The following is a 21,576-nucleotide window of genomic DNA, read 5'->3' on the forward strand; positions in this document are numbered from 1 at the left end:
AAATTTTGTAAATTGATTCAGACAAAAATGAATAAATAAATATGTGCTGAACCAATCAGGCTGTTTCAGACTCTGGTGTCTGTGAATCTGTAAAAAGATATCCATTTAGAGAAATGAACCCTAGACTAGCAATGGACCAGATTTCAGCCAGGACCAGCGCTCACGGTAAGAATTAGAAAGATGGTCTGAATCCAGCCCCTGGTGTGAAACCTGCTAGTAGGTAGAGAGCATTGGGTGGCTCTGGCAGAGGAAATAGGAGGGGCTGATTTATGCCATTGAGGAACTATTGGGGGTTTCCGCTACTATAACTGTCCACCACGTCTCCTTTGCTTCCCCATAGTGGGAACAGCAGAAGGCTCACCGAGTGCATGCCAGGCTGCCTAGGTTAGGGGCATAGTGTGTCAGTGAGCCTGGGACTTTCAGTTTTAAAAATGAGAAAGTTTCAGGCCAACCAAGACCAGTTGTTCACCCTGGTCTTCAAGGAGATAGAAGGTTCCTCAGTGGAACTGGAATAGAAGTTGCTGGAGGCGAGGCAGTGTGTGTAGGACCAGAGGGACTACAACTGCACCCCTTGGCTCTAAGGCCTTAGTCAAGCTGTTAAACCTCTGTATGCCATCTTTTTCATCAGCTTTCAAGTGGAGCAAATAGTAATATCTAGCTAAAAAGTTAAAGAAAAAAATAGTGAAAGTAAGCCCTAAGCATAGGACCCATTGTATAAAACTAGTCCATAAATGCCACTATTCTTTTTTAATTACTGAAGTACAGTTGATTTACAATGTTGTGTTAATTATTGCTGTATAAGAAAGTGATTCAGTTATATATATATTCTTTTATAAATATTCTTTTCCATTATGGATTATCACAGGATATTGAATAGAATTCCCTGTGCTGTACAGTAGGACCTTGTTGTATATCTACTCTCTATATAATAGTTTGCATCCCAAACCCCCAATCCATCCCTCCCCCACCCCACCTCCCTCTTGGCAACCACAAGTCAGTTCTCTATGTCTGTGAGTCTGTTTCTAATTTATATTTTAAAACATTTGTGTTATATTTTAGATTTTTAGATTCCACATATGATATTATATGGTATTTGTCTTTCTCTTTCTGACTTGCTTCACTTAGTATGATAATCTCTACTTGCATCCATGTTGCTGCAAATGGCATTATTTCATTCTTTTTTATGGCTGAGTAATATTCCGTTGTATATATGTACCACATCTTCTTTATCCATTCATCTGTCGATGGACATTTAGGTTGTTTCCTTATCTTGACTATTGTGAATAATGCTGCTATAAACATAGGGTTGCATTTATCTTTTTGAATTAGAGTTTTGTCTTGATATATGCCCAGGAGTGGGATTGCTGGATCATATGGTAGTTCTATTTTTAGTTTTTTAAGGAAGCTCCATACTGTTTCCACAGTTGAGAGACTATGGGGGGCTTCCAACATTGGCTGGAAATTGGGGGTTTCCAATATTGGCTGCACCAACTTACATTCCCACCAACAGAGTAGAAGGGTTCCCTTTTCTCCACACTGTCTCCAGCATTTATTACTTGTAGACTTTTTGATGATGGCCATTCTGACTGGTGTGAGGTGGTACGTCATTGTAGTTTTGATTTGCATTTCTCTAATAGTTAGTGATGTTGAGCATGTTTTCATGTGCCTATTGAAATGCCACTATTGTTATTACTAAAAGAAAACCTTATCTAAGAGAGATGCTGAGACCAAATTCAACTGAAGTGTAAGGGGCAACAGCTGGGCTTGGGTCAGGAGCCAAAGCCAGGGTGGAGGTAGGTAGCTGTGGACCTGGAACACAGGCAGGCAGGAAGCATGGCCGTGAATGAGTTGCTTTGTGGAAATAAGGAGGGCTGTCAGGATCAATGCTTCCTCCTATTCAATGCAGGGTTGCATCTGGGTCAGATATCACTTACTCTTTTCCCTCCCAAAACAGAAATGAACAATTATATCATCCAGAAATAAAGGGACACTGGGAATTTGTGAAAGAATAGGGTATAGAAGGAATAAAGAAGTGAAAATATGAAAACAAGTCACCTCATCTCAATATATAATCCCAAAGTAGGGACAAAAATAAGAGATAATATGCACTGCAACCCCTTAAGAGTTATAGAGATCAAAAGTTCCAAAGAAATTCCAATCTGAGTCATTGATCAAATCAAACAGTAGAGCAGAAGCCAAAAACTGGTCACACAGGGAGCAATTTGGACTACCCTCATCTTATTTAGCCCATTTAGTATTTTTTTTTAACTATTCGAATTCAGGCCAATATTTAAAAATCAAGAGGTACCATCAGAAAATTGGGATTTCTGGTCTCATTTGAAATGGCAGAAATTCATCTACCTTTGACAGCCTTCCTCCAGAAAGGCCATGATCACTATGTATAATTCAACAAACACCAAGCCGGTGCAAGTTTTAAAGTGTGGAAAAAAAAAAAAAGACAGCCATTTGGATCCTTTTTCATATATATTCCATTACAAAATAGGCTATCAGAACAAAAGTGAGACAAATATTCACTAATGCGAAACTTCAAATGTATCAGAAATCCGAGTCTGACAGGAAAAGGAATCTTTAGAACAAGAAGACTCTGAAATTCAAACAGGGCCAGAGAAAAAAACCAATAAGGAGGAATGAACTCATTGCCAGAGAAGTAACATCAAAGGCTGAAAAAGAGACAAGCAAATTCCAGACAATAGAAGAGGAATGAGATCAAAGGAAAAGAGAGTGGCAGCTTCTAGGACCTCATACATTTAACATCAAAGTGTGTTTTCTCCTGGGATTCATGCAGTTGGAGCCCACCTGTGACACCAGAAAACCCTCCAGGTTCCCAGATGGACCAAGACACTCAGACTGTGAGTGAAACTTTACAATCTAACACCTGATTTTGTTGACCACTAAGATCAATAAAAGGCTCACCATGCAATTTTCCAAGAGCAAACAAATAAGAAAAGTAAGAAAAGAAAGCAGCCACATTGACAAAAAAGGGACAATAAGGTAAAGCGGTTTTAGAAGTAAATTGCTAGTGCTCTTTTTTGATCCGATTCAACAATTATTTGTTGAATCTCTTATGTTTGAGTCATACCTCTTGCATTAAATATTCAAAAATGAACAAGATGTGGTCTGTGTCCTTGAGAAACTTTTTTTAGAGAGATTTACCAAAACATTCAACAAATATTTATTTGGCATCTATTATGTATCAGGCATCATTTTATGTGCTTGGAATATGTCCATGAAAAGAACAAGCACCTACCCTTATGATGCTTGTGTTTTAGCAGGAGAGACAAACTATAAGCAATACCCATAGCAAGTAAATAAATTACATAGTAAGAAGGATGACAAATGCTATAGAAAGAACAAAAATAGATCTAGGTAATGGGATTGGGAATGCTAAGATTGAGGGAAACAGGTTGCAACTTTAGATTTGTTGATCGGGGTAGGGATTATTGAGATGATGTCCCTTAAGCCAGGACTTTAAAAAAAAATGTGAATTTGTCATATTGCTATCTGGAGAGAACTGGCTCAGGGCATCTGGTTCCCTTATAGTGTCACAACTATTTTGTATTATAGGAGCCCATGATCTAATGGAAACTGGATTTCTAGCTCTATGATGCATATACTGAATGCCTTTGGGCTACTTCATGCAAATGATGCGCCCTGAAATATAATGTCTATTCAGTACCGTCAGTATCTGCCCCATGATGAAATATGCGTGAGTATCAAAGGAAAGGCAAAATCATATCGTCAGTGTCCCAGACAAACAAATCAGTAAATGAAGAGGTTTGTAGAATACAGCTAGGGTTGACTTAAAAACAAAGATTAATTCAAGGAGACCCATTCAAGTTTAAAGGACGTACAGGAGCAATTATAAACACACTAGAGATATATTTGTGAGATGTTAAAGAGAATAGTTTATACCACACAGCCACTGAAGTAACTGAGAAAAGCTCTGTAATTTTAGGTTAGACATTTAGGAAATCAAATAAATAAACAAAAATAAACAGTACTTTTTAGAATGCCGACTGAGTAAGAAGAATGCAGAAGAACGTGAGCCTGAAATATGCTTCCTACCCAAAGAACAAGTTACACAGAATTTGACACTCAACAGTTCAATGACCAGTTTTCCTAAATTTGAAAAAATTCATTGAAAATAGATACTGATCAGATAGTTTTAGCAAGTTCTCTCTCTCTTTCTTTTTTCCTTTTCCCTCTCAAATAAATATCAAGCTAGAAATGATCAAAGGACCTTTTCAAAGGAGGACACAACATATTTAGTTCCAGTGTTCTGAAAATCTGAAAACCAGAAGGAAACTTCTACAGGACTTCAGAGAAAATGTGTATTTGTTTATTAATTCAAAAAATACCGTATGCTAACACATATATATGGAATTTAAGGAAAAAAATGTCATGAAGAACCTAGGGGTGAAACAGGAATAAAGACACAGACTTACTAGAGAATGGACTTGAGGATATGGAGAGGGGGAAGGGTGAGCTGTGACAGGGCGAAAGAGTGGTATGGACATATATACACTACCAAACGTAAGGTAGATAGCTAGTGGGAAGCAGCCGCATAGCACAGGGAGATCAGCTTGGTGCTTTGTGACCGCCTGGAGGGGTGGGATAGGGACGGTGGGAGGGAGGGAGACGCAAGCGGGAAGAGATGTGGGAACATATGTATATGTATAACTGATTCACTTTGTTATAAAGCAGAAACTAACACACCATTGTAAAGCAATTGTACTCCAATAAAGATGTTAAAATGAAAAAAAAAAAGAAAAGTTACTTAGTGTAGTTGCTATTGATGTAAAACATCAGTGTAAAATATAGCAAACTTCAGACTGTAAAATATTAGCAAAATTAATATCCATATAGTTTTTATTCAGAAATTGTTGAAAATAAGCCTGCAAAACACTGTTTTGGAAGAACCTCTTAACTGAGAAATTGCTGCTGGTAAGAACAATCCCGCAAACAGCAAAGGCTACAGGCCATGAGCCCTTCAAAATGTCTCAGGGTAGGAAATCTTTTTTGTTAATTGAAGTATAGTTGATTTACAATGTGTTAGTTTCAGGTGTACAGCAAAGTGATTCCTATATAGACATATGTGCATATGTATATATCTGTTGTATATATCTATTCTTTTTCAGATTCTTTTCCATTATAGGTTATTATTACAAGATATTGAATATAGTTCCCTGTGCTATAGAGTAGGTCCTTGGTAGGAAATCTTTCAATTTTCACATTAATCTAATCAAGCTACATTGTTTACATGAGATCAGTATTATCATTATCCTCATTTTACGTATGAGGAAAATGAATCACACAACAGTTAGGTATTTTACCCGAGGTCCCACAGAAGGACAGAGCTGGTTTTAAATCCAGCCAGAGAAGCTCCTGAAACAGTGATTCTAACCACTTCATTGTGAAAAGCTAAAGATGGATGTTGATACAGCTCAAAAATTTATGCAATTTTGTAACAAATTGCCACAAAATAGAATTTCTTTAAAAAAGAGTTTCAAAGTAGAAAAATAAATGTGCCTATTAATTGATAATAATAATATTTTAAGTAATCAAAATTCAAAACAAGCTGGGGTTGGAGAAAAAAAAAATCTGGGTTTCGTAGACAGTAATCCAAAACTGTGGTCTGAAAAGCTAGATAATCACAGGATTATCTTCAAAGTCAGTTTTTCAGAAAGACTAAATAAATGAAAGTGAGTTATTTGTAGTGAGGTGGATGGACCTAGAGTCTGTCATACAGAGTGAAATAAGTCAGAAATAGAAAAACAAATAACGTATGCTAACACATATATTGGAATCTTAAAAAAAAAAACCAAAAAAGGTTCTGAAGAACCTAGGGGCAGGACAGGAATAAAGATGCAGATGTAGAGAATGGACTTGAGGACACTGGGAGGGGGAAGGGTAAGCTGTGACAAAGTGAGAGAGTGGCATGGACATATATACACTACCAAATGTAAAATAGATAGCTAGTGGGAAGCAGCCACATAGCACAGGGAGGTCAGCTCGGTGCTTTGTGACCACCTAGAGGGGTGGGATAGGGAGGGTGGGAGGGAGATGCAAGAGGGAGGGGATATGGGGATATATGTGTACGTATAGCTGATTCACTTTGTTACATAGCAGAAACTAACACACCATTGTAAAGCAATTATACTCCAATAAAGATGTAAAAAAAAGACTAAACATTACACAGTCTACATAGGAAAAAGCATAAAAGAGACAATAATCAAAAATTAACAAACACAGTAGAATAAAGCAATATTGATCATCTTTATAATTATAGCAATACACTTGAAAGTTTTCTAGGGACTTCCTTGGTGGTCCAGTGGTAAAGAATGCACCTTCCAATGCAGGGGACAGAGGTTCGATTCCTGGTCAGCGAACTAAGTCCCACATGCTGTGGGGCAACTAAGCCCACGTGCCACAACTACTGAGCTCATGCACCACAATGAGAGAAGCCCACGTGCTACAATGAAGAGCCTGCACCACAACGAAAGATCCCGCACGCCTCAACGAAGACCCTGAGTGCCACAACTAAGACCCAAAGAGCCAAAAAAAAAAACAAAGAAATTAAAAGATATATATATAGCATTATTAAAATTTTTTTTCTAAATTCCCTCAAGTGGTAAGTAGTCTCATATTTGCCTAATAAACAAACACCAGTCATATGATATGTGGTTTTCAGTTAACACATGTATGGCAGAAAACACCAAAATGATTATTTTTTTAAAGTTGGAACTGGGGACAAAGATACCCAGTTAAATTTATGTAAACTGAAAACAGAGGTAGAAAAATTAGTACCACTGAAATTAAAAATTAAGATAAAAAGATAAAGGCTATTGTAAAGTACTAAATGTTGTAGTTTCTAATTAAAAACACCTATACTAAACAGATATATATATATGAAATAAAATATCAATCAAATACAAAAAACCAAAACAGTTCATTTCTAGCAGTTAGATGTTGACTGCCACTGTCCTGACGTGAGCTGTAGGGACTCAGAAGCCATTTTCTGGGACTCAGAGGCCCAAGAGCAAGGCTGAAGGAGGTGGTTATTGGTTTTCCAGTTATGTCGCTAGAAGAATAAACTAATGGGCAGAGTTCAAGGAGAAAAGCCGGTGTTGGGAATTTGGGTGAGACTCAGATGCCAACTGAACTTAGCAGGAGAAGAGCTTGAATATGATCAGTATTCAATTTTTGCCAACATTTGCTATAATCATTTGACAATCCCAGGTCATGCATAGCAGGGATCCTTGTGTGGATGGCTTGATGGACAAAAACATAGTTAAGAGCAAGATTTTGATGTTCGTTCACAGAACTTTGATGAATCAGATAAAATTATGAATGTAAATGATCTGATGTATATAATTATTAATGTAAAATTAGTAGGTATATACCAAGTATAACCTACAAGTGTTTATGAAGTATTTAGAAAAATCAATACTATATACGCAGGAAAGAAAATCAGTAATATATGAAGCAAGTTTTTCCATTCTAACTAATCTGATAATGAACTAAATCTATAATTCAGTAATACAATTATAGCCTCATATTCTCAACTACATGAAAAATTTAAAATATAAAACAGGTTAAAAATCTAATCTCATACTCAAATGTGCAGAAATGCAATTTTGCTTCTTCTCCCTACCTGAATTCAATATGCTTATCGACCCCTGCTTCCCCTGATAGCAGAAAAATCTAACCGTGTTGATGAATGATAACTAGTTAATGCCTATTTAAAACTTAACTGTACTATTGTGTAAATACTGGGTTATATTGGGGTTTCTTCTTGCTCCTCCTTTTTGTTTCCATGGGCAGATCACAGGCTGCGGGCTTGTGGATAGCCCAGCATGGGAGTAAAGTGTCAGCCTCTGTAGCTGCTGTTCATGGTACCTGCAATGGGCTCAGGCTGTGAGGTCTAGTCACCTGGACACTTGGACCTCCGTATCAGCTACCAGCCTTTGACACACTTATATCCTCAGTCCATCCATATTACCCATCCTGCTCTCACAGCCCTGGGGACCTCAGTAGCCTACTTCACACAGTGCTTCAGTGATCAGGCCGTTGAGAAGCAGCTCTCAGAAACTTCCATGTTGCTGCTTCTCATAGCCATTGCTAACCTGTCTGTCTTCCAGCCAAGTTTTGTTCTGAGGCCATGCTGAATTTGAAGCCTCTTTAATAAGCTTACAGTCATCATTGTTGTAGGAATCAGGGGAGAAATAACTCCCTGAGTTTTCCAAAATCTATCTTGTGGCCTCCATCCTCATTCACCTAAAGCTCATCAAATTTCAATCTCCCAGAGAGACCCAAAGAGCAGGTCCCACACCATGTAACTCTTATCTCTGCCAATTTTCTCCTAACATCCTCTACCCAGACTAGAAAGAGTTTTGCTCTCCTTTCATGTAATGGGAAATTACAGTTTTATAATATATACTATCCTCCATACTATTTCACTTAAAAAAGGCTCTACCCCAGATCCTTCAAATGCTTTTTTTTTTTGCTATTTAAAAGAAAGGTTTTTTATTTTCTTTTCTCCTTTTCAAATATTGCCCTGTGACTAATATATTCCTAAATCACAGATGAGTGAAGTACATTAATTTTTTTTGAAAATTGAGGAAGATGGCCATAAAAATTAAAAGAATAAAATTTTTGTTATATATAAATTATATATAGTGATATAATTATATAAATTATAGAAAAGAATAAGAACTCATGTCCACACAAAAACCTGAACATGAATATTTACAGCAGCATTATTCATAGTTGTCAGAACTTGGAGGCAACGAAGATGTCCTTCAGTAGGTGAATGTATAAACAAACTGAGCTACATAGAGACAATGGAATATTATTCAGAGCTAAAAAGAAATGAGCTATCAAACCATAAAAAGACATGGAGGAACCTTCAATTCATGTTACTAAGTGAAAGAAGCCAAACTGAAATGGTTACATGCTGTATGATTCCAACAATATGACATTCTGGAAATGGCAAAATGATTGAAACAGTAAAAAGATCATTGATTGCCAGGGATTGGAGTAAGGGGCTGGGAGAGGGATGGATTGACAGAGAACAGGATTTTTAGAGGAGGCAAACTATTCTGTATGATACTGTACTGGTGGATGCATGTAATTTTCCATTTGTCCAAACCCACAGAATGTACAATACCAAAAGTAAACCTAATGTAGGCTCTGGAATTTGGGTGATGATGATGTGTCATTGTAGGCTCACCAGGTGGAAGAAATAAACCACTGGTGGAAGCTGTTGGTAACGGGGGGTCCTGTGCGTGTGTAGAGGCAGGGGGTATGTGGGAATCTCTCTACCTTCCTCTCAATTCTGCTGTGAAACTAAAACTGCTCTAACATAATAAAGTTTTTTTTAAAAATAAACAAAAGTAACAAATAGTCAACTTTATTTTTACCTTATAAATTTGATTTATACAATTACAAAAGGGAAGTGAATCTTTTTAAATCTACATGACTCAAACTGAAAACATTGGAATACTGCAAGAAGTCAACAAGGAAGTTATCAGAGCAGTAGTTTTACAAAGTATTTGTGGAATTAACAAGTTCACTTTTTTTTCAGTTTTCCAGAATATTTCTCAAGAGTTATGAGTCATTTTTAAATAGAGTCAAAGATAAAACTCCCAGAGTTTTACTCAGAGACACATTTAGGCATGATCTAAACACTTGGCAAAAGAAGAAAACTAGAGCTCAAATTCATTTACTATTTAAAATATGAGCACATATACTTCAAGACAAATAGTGTGGTTCAATCAGAGAATCTATTAATTTCTGATCTATTAATATAATTCAACCCATCAATAGATTAAATGTAAAATACCTGGTATTCTGTCACATGAATTTTTGAAAGACCAGTCAATAGATAAAACCGAGCATTCATTTCTCATTTCAAACAAACAAACAAGAAATAAGCAACTAAATAATTTATGTGTAAATGGGATTAAAGGATATCTAATGTGATGTGGGTTCAGAATCAGTATTCTATGTACTGGGAAATATACAAAAGTACTGTTCCTTTTTGTTTGCTTTTGGCTTTTTTTCCAAAGTTCTATACCATAATTCTTATTTATTGTTGTTTAAAAAGTTTTGGCTCTATTTTAGAAAGTTTTTATCAGGACAATGAAACAAAAAAATGTATACAATTTGGCTTGAAAAGAGTAAAGTGTTTTAAATATGTCATCTGATTATTTCTTTGAAAAGTTGTATGAAATTAACTAAAATGTACATTATTTAATATACGAGTATCTGGATAGAGAAAACAATAGGATGCGTATATAATTTACTTGATAAATGTTTAATTAATGAAAACAATTCGTTTACACTGGAATTTGAGACATAAGTGATATATAACATTATATTGGTTTCAGATGTATTACATAATGATTTGATATTTGTGTATATTGTAAAATGATCTCCACACTAAATCTATTTAACATCCATTACCACACATGATTACAACATTTTTTTTCTTGTGTTGAGAACTTTTAAGAGCTATTCCCTTAGTAACTGTCAAATATACAATACAGTATTATTAACTATAATCTCCACGCAGTACATTACATCTAGTGACTTATTCATTTTATAACTGAAAGCTTGTACTTTTTGACCTTCTTCACCCATTTCGCCCACTCCCCACTCCCCCACCTCTAGCAACCACAAATCTGTTCTCTTTATCTATGAGTTGTTCGCAATTTTGTTTTGTTTTTTAGATTCCATACAGTGGAAGTTTTTAAATGCTTGAAATTCACTGGAATTAAGTTAATGATGAATATGTGAACGAGAGAAATAAAATAATAACCTTAAGTGAAGGGCCTTACCAAAAATATTTTGAAAATAGAAAAAGACACTGGGTTCTTGTATAGGAAGATGAAATATTTCAAAAATGTTTATTCTTCTCCAAGTAAATGTGTTTATGGAAATAACAAATTCTCAAAATTCCAACAGATTATTTTAAATAAAATTATTCTGAAATTAAACTTTAAAATTAAAGTAGGCAAAAATATCAAATAATTATCTAGATTAAAACAATGGTAAATAGAAGTGGGCAGCAGGATTAATCACTCTTATCATATATTACAATGTGTAAAGAAACAATTTTTTTTTTTTTTTTTTGCAGTATGCGGGCCTCTCACTGTTGTGGCCTCTCCTGTTGTGGAGCACAGGCTCTGGGCGCGCAGGCTCAATGGCCATGGCTCATGGGCCCAGCCGCTCCGCGGCATGTGGGATCTTCCCGGACCGGGGCATGAACCCGCGTCCCCTGCATCGGCAGGCGGACTCTCAACCACTGCACCACCAGGGAAGCCCGTAAAGAAACAATTTTTAAAAAATAGTGTGGAACTTATGGGGAAAAAAAGTAGACATCTGGAAGTAAGCTTTGCTTTATCTGTAGCTATTCATATGAGGTGAAGACATTCTGATTGGGAGAACAAATCGTCCTGAAATACACTAAGCATTCAAATAGTTTAAATACATGCTAAAGGTAACATTTCAAAGCATTGAAGAAAAACTGGGTTACTCATTAAATAATGTTGGGATAAACACGATTAGAGAAAGTATTCTGCTTCTCTTGTATAATAGAAGGAATATTCATACCAAATCAGATTTCTTTTTAAAAGAATATTTCCATTCCAAAAGTAATTTGTAGTAATTTTTACTGGGAAGAAAAGTGGTAGAGAAAACTAGTAACCATATCCTTCCCAGAGACAACTATCATTAATAGTTCAGTGTATTTCTTCAAGTCTAAATTGTAAGCACATGTTTTGTTGTTGACATCATACTTTATACCCAGTTATAACCCCTGAATTTTTCAATCAACATTCCACTCATTTTCCACTTTATAACAAATGTTTACTCAGCACCATTATTAACTAAGTAGGAGTCTATCATATCAATTCTCGATTTTTTCCTCCATTTATTTAAATGTATGGGATATTTTAATTGTTTCCTAATTTTCCTTTTTATAAAAGTAATTTGGGAACAACTGTGTTCATAAGGTGTTTTTGGTACAATGCAGAATAAACTAGGTCTGAAGAGTGGTATGTTTTGTTTGTCCCTTGGTTTTTCTTTGTACGCTCTCAGATATTTGTATAAGAGATAAATATAAAGATGTTGATTTTCTTTTCTTTTTTCCTCCTTCTGTAAATTATTGTTTTATTTAGTATTAGAAGGGTTCAGAAAGGAAGTAAAACAGTTTTGTAAAATAAGCTCTTAAAAAGCAAGCAATTATAGTTATTTTTACGTGGCCTAATCAGTATCCTTTTAAATGTGTAATCAAGTGGCATCTATAATTATTTGAGCCACTTGGCTCATGCTACAGTTGAATCTTCTGAAATTCACTTGCTTACTTTCCTTTTCCTGTTCGTTCAGAGCTTATAACTAAGAGTTGACTTTTTTTCTTTCTCATAAAGCTTAGTTTTGGAGGAATTCCAGTACCAGGCAAACCTGGGACCTTTTTAAAGAAAAACTTCCACGGATGTATCGAAAACCTTTACTACAATGGAGTAAACATAATTGACCTGGCTAAAAGGCGGAAGCATCAGATCTACACCGTGGTAAGTCAGCATCCTTCTCAGCTTGATGGTTTCTAACACTTTGGGGTAAGTCTTGCTTTCCCCATCCTAACCTTGACCCCTTCTCATAATATGTTTACATTACACTCTTGGAAGTCTTATCAGACTCCCAGGTGAAACTGGAGGCAAAGCAGGGACTGAATTGGTGTGAATTGTTTTGGGGGAGAAATAAATACATTAGCGGCACCTACAGAATTCTGTCTTCCTGGCTGTGAGCTTGTGCCATCTGTGGGCAGGGTTTGCAGTCTACACTGGACTGACATGAATCTCTTTGTTACCCCTGGGAAATGCAACAATAGAACCGCAGATTCTATTAAATTCTACATCCTTGGAATTATGTAGTTGTCTACTTATTGTTGTTAAAAAATAGGGCATTTTGAAGAAGAGAGGTTACATTTTTGGTGTTTTTGAGATTCCCTTTGTACTACTTATTATGCTGGCAAGTTAAAAAAAAATTAATTAATTAGTATTTGTCTTTCCCCAATAGACCATGAGTTTCATGAGGACAAGGAACTTTTCTTTTTCACTACTGCATTCACAGTACTGGTGCTTTGCACATAGTAGATGATCAATAATGGTGTGGACATTTCCAGCTATAATTGTGGATTTGTCTATTTCTCTTTCCAGTTCTATCAGTTTTTGCCTCATATATTTTACAGCTCTGTTGTTTGGTACAAACACAGGGTTGATAGGATTGCTATGTGTTGCTAGTGGATGGGCCCTTTTATCACTATATAATGTTCTTCTCAGTTTATGATAATTTTCTTTGCTCTAAAGTCTACTTAATCTGATATTAATATAACCTTTCTTGCTTTCTTTTGTTATATATTTGATAGATAGATAGATAGAGATAAAAGTAAAAGAATGGAAGAAAAAATATAAATATATATGCCTATATCATATTTGAAGTGAGTTTATTGTAGACAGTGAATAGTACAGTCATGGTTTTTAATCCACTCTGTCAACCTCTGTTTTTTAATTGGTGCATTTAAACCAGTTACATATAATGTTAAAGTTATTGATGTATTAGAGCTCAAATATATATTTTTGTTTGTTTCTTTTGTCTGTTCTCTCTGTTTTTTATATTGTTTCTCTACCTTCCTGTGTGTTTCTTGAACGATTTTCATAACTCTATTATGATTCATCTTGTGTTTGAATATATCTCTATGTATAGCTTTTGTTAATGGTTTCTTTAGGCATTATATTATATACATATAATTTATTACAGTTTACTGATATTTCATCAATTTTAGTGAAGTGTAAAAACCTTACATCCCTTAAGTTCCTTTACCTTTCCCTGTTTATTATATAACTATCTTAATTAACTTTATTATATAATGTTCTTAATTATTATTTTCTCCCTATATTTTTAGAATCAGTATTTTTTTTTTGGCTGTTGAAGTTGTTGGTATGTTAGGGCTCAGATGTGTGACAGATTCAACCATCAAACATAATTTAGAAATCTCAAGAGAAAATGTAAAGCATATTGTATTTACTCATAGTTTTGCTTATTGTTGTTCTTTCTTCCTCCCTGATTTTCCTAGACTCCTTCTTTTGTAATCTCTTTTCTGTTTAAAAACTTCCATTCTTTTAGGGTGTGAATACTGATGACAAATTCCCTAACTTTTCCTTCATCTTATAATGTCTTGATATCTCTTTCATTCTTGAAGCCTTTGTTCCCTGGACATAAGATTCTGGGTTCATAGTTGTTTTCTTTCAGCCCTTGAAAAATGTTGAGCCCCTCAATGGTTTCTGGTGACAAATAAATACACTGTTATTTGATTTTTTCCTCTACAGATAAGATGTAATTTCTTTCCTACTGTTTTCAGTATTTTTTTTTTTTTTTTTTTTTTTAGTTTTCATAAGTTTGACTATGATGTGTCATGGTGTGGACTTCTTTGGGTTATCCTATTTGGGTTTCACTGAGTTTCTTGAATCTGAGGGATTACATCTTTCACCAAACTTGGGAAGTATTCTGCCATTTATTTGAGTATTTTTTCAGCCGTTTTCTTTCTCATCTCCTTCCTGAATTCCAGAGATATGAATGCTTGATCTTTCCTTATAAAATCACAGGTCCCTGTTCCTCTGATCATATTTTTCTCAGTCTATGTTGTCTGTTGGTCAAATTAGGTAGTTTTTATTGTTAGAGTTTAAAGTTGATTAATTCATTTTCTTATTCCCTTCCTTTTGTTATTGTGCACATTCATTATTTTCTCATGTCTGATATTGTATTTTTCAGTTCTAACATTTTCATTTGATTCTTCTTTACATCTTCTATTTCCTTGTTAAATAAGACTTTCTATTTTTTAGTGAGACTTTCTATTTTCTTATTTGTCTCAAATGTGCAATTGTTATTTGAAGGATTTTCATTATAATGACTGCTTAAAAATATTTGTCAAATAATTCTAACATCTTTGTCATCTCAGTGTTGGCATCTACTGAATGTCTTTTTTAATTCAATCTGAGATCTTCCTGTTTCTTGGTATAACAAGACATTTTTTTACTGTAACCTGAACATTTTAGGTATTATGATGAATCCTATTTAATCCTATGTTTTAGCTGTCTTCCTCTGACACTGTTCCAGTAGGGGAAAGGTGGGTTTTGCCTCAATACTGCTAGGCAGGGGTAGAATCCAGATTTCCCACTAAACCTCCATTGACAAGGGAGGCTCCTTTTTACTCCTAGGTGTAGAGGGGTGAGCATTCTGGTTCCCTGATAGCTCTTCATGGATACTCTCTGACTGGGAGGGGTAGGAAAACCTCATTACTCCTCTCTGTGTGACCTCCAGTGACATCACAGCATGTGTGTGTTGGGTGGGGGGGTGACTCTGGTGGTTAAAGTTCTGACTCTTTCAAGCCATCTCTGGCACCATGACTGCAAGGAGTGGGTGGGCTCCCTCATTACTGCCTGGTGTGGGGGGAGGTGAACATCAAGACTCCACTAGGCATGTGGTCACCATTGATACTAAGGGGAGAGGCTTGCTATTATGTGACAAGGAATAAAATCCAGGCTCCATACTTGGTTTCTGTTGACACCTCCCTGGCTGGAGGTTTTGGACACCTTGTTACAGTATGGCTGGATGGTAGTGTGGCCATAATTTTTTTTTTAAGATTTTTGTTGGCTGGTATAGAGCAATTATTGTCTAAATGTATTCTGCCTTATTCTGTTGTTTCTTTCCTGGACCTTGGATTTGAAAGACGAGGCTTCTAAATGGGGGCTAATATTTTGTCTGCCCCAGTTGGTCTCTCTGTGTTGCTGGCTTCTTCAGCAGCAAGTCTAGGATATAGAAGCAAAAGAAAAATCTAGGGAAACCTCCAACGTTGCTCCTTGGGTCTCAAGATCCTAGTATATGCTTGCTTTCTTCTTTCCACCATTTAGAGTCTTCCTAAATTTTCTTTATATATAATGTTCAGGGTTTTTTAGTTGTACTTGGTGGGAGAAATAGAGGAAATCACATTACTCCATCTTCCCAGAAGCAGAAGTCCATTAAACTCACATTATTTTAAAACCTTTCATAAGAGTAGGCCACCCTATCATTGACAGGCAAATACTGATTTTCCTTGCAACCTGGTCATTGGACTACCTGGCAAACTGGAATTTAAATGACCTTGAGGTCTACTTTTCCCTTGATAAGTTTAACCAGTAATAAATATTCTATGTTTGGGGGTTCCATATGTTAACACATTTTTTTTTAAGTAGTTATTGATTTCCAGGGTGTGAAACAGGCTTACTTGAGAACAATCACACTTCAGTTGACAGTTGTAATGTTTTAAAGGGTTGTCCCTGGCTCAGGCTCAAGATTCTTGACGATGTTACCCACATGTACTAAGGCTGTTCATTATCTAATTAAACTAAGCACTATCTTGCTAACGATATTTTGCTTGAGTCTAGATAAGGAGACTTGAACCATGGAAAGCATATTCATATCCATCACTCTCCCATATTATTCCCCCAAAATATTTCATAACATACCTGTTTCATTGAACTTAATCTGCTAAAACAGTGGGATCAAACACTACTAAGAGTTTGGCTTAGACTGATGTCATGAATATCAACATACCTGAAAGGCAGGACAGCACTGACTTCATTGTGACAAGAGTTGATGAAACAAATTTAAACCACAAGGAACTGAAGAAAACATTGCTCACTTTCATTGTTCAAAAACTGGGCCTCAAAAGTGTGAGAGCCTGAGCCTTAGATATAAATAACTGCAATTCCTATTGTTACCGAGTCCAAGCTTGTACTGCTCACCACATGATTGGCCAAAAAATCTAGAGACAAGGTGTTGGGGCAAGGAAGTGTGACTTTATTTGGAAAGCCAGCAGAAAGAGAAGATGGTGGCCTCGTGCCCCAAAGAACCATCTTCTCCCAGTTAGAATTCAGGCTTCTCTTATACTAAAATGGGAGGGAGTGTGGCTGGTTGGTGCAAACTTCTTGGTGTCAGAATCCTTTGTTTTTGCAGCCATCAACTTAGTTCAAGTCATGATATTCCTGTAACCTTCCAACAAGACAAATGTTATTCTATGTTCTGCAACTTTTTATCTATATTAATGGAAAAGTGTTATAACTTTAAAGCTCAGAGTCTTGAGAATGGGCTATCCTGTATGTTTCAGGCTATAGGCAACATTCTTAACTTGTAGCAAAAGCAATAGAATACAAAGGTTAAAGTAAAAAAAAAAACAAAACAAAACAGATCCAATATGGAGTCAGATTTGTTCTTCTCTATTATACTGTGGCAACATTCATAAAAAAACTCCAAACATACATTACGTGTTAGAAAATATATTAAATGATAAGACATATTAAATAATAAGTCGCTGAATATACAGAGCAAAAAGGGGGGAAATCAGGGAGAACAAGGAGAAAAACATGAATTTCTGAATATTGGTGGCCTTCATCATCTCCTTTTTGGAGAGAATCACTAACCACAATTGTAATAAATGTGTCATTGATTTTTAAGCTACTGGAGCACTTACCAAGCTGCCTAAAACTTTGCTACCATACTTTATTCCTCAGAGTTTAATTGGCAGTGTTGTTAATATGAAGCACAAAGAATCTATTCATCACTAATGTACTTGGAAAAAAAAATCTCAGGAAAACTGTTTTACTTTGCATGTAAAGAACCTTTAGTTTTAAGCTTCTCAATTCAAAGGGGGGGATAAAACCATTATTTTTCTTCCAAATTGCTTCTATTTCCTTGTTTAGGTGAAAATTCCTATTACTAGAAACACACACACACACACACACACACACACACACACACACACACACACACACGCATTTATATACCTAATCTTTTTCCTTTAGGAATTCCATGTGGGAAGGAATGGTTTGCACTGTTAATTACAAGTACAAACTCTTTTATTCTCCTACTCAGGCTTAAAGTTTCCCCAAAGATATGGTACCAGCTACAAAGTCAGCTTAGTTCCAAGTCACTAAGCCACAGCTGTGCTAAGTAAGGACTTTTGAGAGGGATGGTGTTTTTGTCCTTTTCCAGTGTTCACAGACTGTCTCACACTTATGGAGTGTGGGGAAGTTCAGAGTTGAGCAGGAGGTTCAAGGAATCCACAAATCAGGCAGCAAGGGTAAGGTGGTACCCATCAATTACAAAAGGTGATTCAAGACTTGGAAGCACCAGCCTTGGCCTCATCCAGCACAAATCTCTCCAGCAGGCTGCATTTATGCAGCATCCTCATTGCAATTTGTCATTCCTTTCTTGTGGGACCTGCCCACCCCCTGGAGATTTAACATCTGTTCCATGGGGATAATTCAATTTAGTCTTCATAGCTCGATTTGACTACAAGACAACCTTACACATCCCGAGACGCAGTAAAACTAACAGCTTAAAGTAGACATAAAAAGTACCTCACTATTCTACCTCAAATCTCCCACCCTATGCTAATACAGCACCATATAACAAACAATCAGAAAATAAATGGCCCATTGAAATATGTGTACAGTACCTGTAATGTGGATTATTATATACATAATATAAGAAATATATGCCTTGCTAGTTTCCTGAAAATGATTAATTTCATAGCTTCCGCTTCATAAGAAATGATGCTTTCTTGGAGCTCTCCTTTCGGAGTGTTGCATCCCCTCTCCCAGAGACAAGGAGAGTAACGTGATTGTCTGGGAGATGGCTTAATTGTAGGTGTTAAAATGATTATTTCTCATTTAAAAGAAAGGCGTAGGAGAAATGCTCATATACCTTGACTTTGCCTTCAGTGGGAGGGGAGATAAAGGCAAATGGTCATTAGCAGGACCGTGGTTATAGAATTGGCTTTGGAGCTAATTGACCATGTAAATCTGCTCCTGTGCCTTTGTCTCCAAATAACTGGATGGGGTGATGGCTAAAACATGTATGATGCTACCCCCAACTTCATGGCTGAAATTAATAAACCCTCACCAAATGCATTTCCACTCCGCCTAGAGGGAAGCCTCGCAGTCTTCTCAATCCACTGTTCCTGGCAGCACCAACAGTTACATAATTGTTGATAAATCACTTAGATTCCTAATCTCACTCAACAGCCCACTCAGCTATGGGGCCTTGGGCAATTTACCAAACCTCAGTATCTTCATACATGTAAAATGGGACAATTATAGTCCCTACCTCAACCTGTTATTGTGATGATTAAGTATGTGTTTAACACAATGTAAGGTCCACAGTAAGCACCCAATACGTTAAAGGTACTATTAAGGAACATTTCTACCAATCCATTCAACTGAAGTTGGCATGCAAACCAATATTTGTTTGTCATCTTAGGTATATAATCAATGACTCACATAGAGTTTTTGCATTTTATGATCCCAACAAATAATAAAAGTAGATTGGAGGCGGCTCAAGTTTTGCCTCCTGAATCTGAAGTTTAGTTTATTCCCACACTGTAGAAATCATGAAGCACTTTTTGGGTAAATATATTGCAAACTTATCGATCTCATTCATCTGAGGAAATTTAATGACTAGCTTTAGTCCAGATTTGGTCAAATGATGGACTCCTTTAACATAAGGCATCTAAGAAAGATGTTGCCCAGTGGACCTGGGTGTAACAGGCATACTGAGTGGGCTTTTGTGAATGCTATGGTCTTCTGTTTGCATCTCTGCTGCCATGCAACTCGTTGAGTGTGGTTGTTTATTTTTTAAAGCTCTGAAGAAGCCAAGAGATAAGGATACGTGTATACATGAGAGCACGTACACATTCACATCTGCGTATGTGCCTGTGCCCATGAACATACACATATATAGTGACAGCAACCTTTGCTTACCTGCCTGTGACCCAGAAGCTCATGAAAATCTCTCAGAGAAAAATTCCCAGTGTCTAGTGAAAACTAATCTCTTCAGCTTATCCCTGGGATCACGTTTCATCTCTATGAGTATGCTCCGTGATAAATGATGCGTTCCTTTGATGGAAGGAACTATTTGAAAAAGCAGCTAACCTATCAAGTCTTCTCTCTCCACATTCCTGCCATTTGAGCAGTCTGACATTCACATCACCTGCTTCTAGGTCGTAAGCTCCTCATACCCTGGAAAAAATTATTTTTAAATTGTTAGCTTCCAGAGAAGTGGCTTTCTTTCTGTCTTTGGGCAAAGTGAAACTAAATAGTTTCAAGGTCATGTGAGGAATAATGTGACAAAGTTAAAAAAAATAACAATGAAATCGTCATCCTCTCTGAAAATGATTCTACCTTAAATCAGTGTTATGACTTTCTTTTCTAAGGTGACTGTTTCTTAGCTGGATCGTTATTTGACGTTATTAAAGAAAACATCTTTAGAATGTTAAAAATATGCATTTCTATGTGTTATGGATGCCATTTGGAATATACAGAAGACCTAACCAGCCAGAGAGAAAAACACTGTTCTCATCTACACGTATTTCATTTTCAGGTTTTAATTGTATATTTGATATAACATAGACCATATTTTATTGACAATTTTATATCTTGCTTTCCATGGTTAATGTTTTTCTTAAAGTGTCACTAAACCTTTTAAATCTCTTTACAAATGTAATTTCTACATTAAGTCCATTCACCACAGTTCATTCAAGATTCTACTGCATTAAAGTTTGAGTTGTTTGAATTTTTATTGCCTAAAATAATATTGTGGTTACAAACATAACACTGAAATAATTTTCTGAAATTTAGAATGGATCACCTGAAATGAAGATTGTTGGGTCAGTTATTACGCATTTTTGGCTCAATTCATACTGTTGAAGTCTGTACCATTTTCCATACCCACCCACAGTGTAGGAGGGAACCACTCATCCTACCAGTTTTACCTCCTGCTTCCCTGCCATTTGAATATGCAAATGCCTTTTGAAAAATGGGGCTAAATGAAAGTCGAAATCAACTCAGGTGCTGTCCTTCTCTGCAAAACTTCCAACTAATGAGCTGAGCATGTTCCTTTTATGCTTTTTTACCCCGTAACAATGACCATGACTGTCCCTTCATTTGAAGACATCTTCTTTCAAGAACTCTCTTAGAGACAATGCTGCAAATCACCATGGTAATGACAGAAGGGCAGTAAATGGAGGGATGACAGATGGACCCCAGTCATATTAGTTCCTCTGTCCTGAAATATCTGTGAGAGGTAGGCAGGGGCAGACGTTATCATCCACATTTTCTGCTAAAAGATACTTTATGCTCAGGACTGGGGAAAGTCAATGATATGTAGTCAGTGGCCATGTCATTCACAGCCTTCTTCCCTTTCTGTTGGAAAGCATTACACCATCAGCTTTTATTCATTTTTATTATACCGCTGGGTTTTCCTAGGGTCCTGAATGACTTTCATGTCAAACTGAAAAAAAAAAAAAGGGGGGGAAATTTGGGCAGATGTGTGAATAACACCGCTTACCTGGGAATTGGAGATGATCTATCAGGTCTTCCAGAAACGGCCCCTTGTGGTTTGCTAATTGCCAAATACACCTCTCTTGGGTATCTCTTGCAATGTAGGAACTTTGGGCCA

The 21,576-nt window shown here is 36.3% G+C and overlaps 1 protein-coding gene across 2 annotated transcripts in view; it reads left to right on the forward strand.

Moving 5' to 3' along the window:
- Window positions 1-21,576, forward strand: part of CNTNAP5 (contactin associated protein family member 5) — an 882,476-nt gene that overhangs the window by 445,972 nt on the left and 414,928 nt on the right. The window contains exon 7 of one of the 2 annotated variants that reach the window (XM_060151536.1): window positions 12,453-12,596. In XM_060151536.1, coding sequence (XP_060007519.1) covers window positions 12,453-12,596 — 144 coding nt within the window. The remainder of the gene's footprint in view (window positions 1-12,452; window positions 12,597-21,576) is intronic. The other variant, XM_060151538.1, reaches the window with a different exon arrangement.

The sequence above is a fragment of the Lagenorhynchus albirostris genome, chromosome 6, assembly GCF_949774975.1.
Source record: "Lagenorhynchus albirostris chromosome 6, mLagAlb1.1, whole genome shotgun sequence".
In the NCBI taxonomy this organism is placed as follows: Eukaryota; Metazoa; Chordata; class Mammalia; order Artiodactyla; family Delphinidae; genus Lagenorhynchus; species Lagenorhynchus albirostris.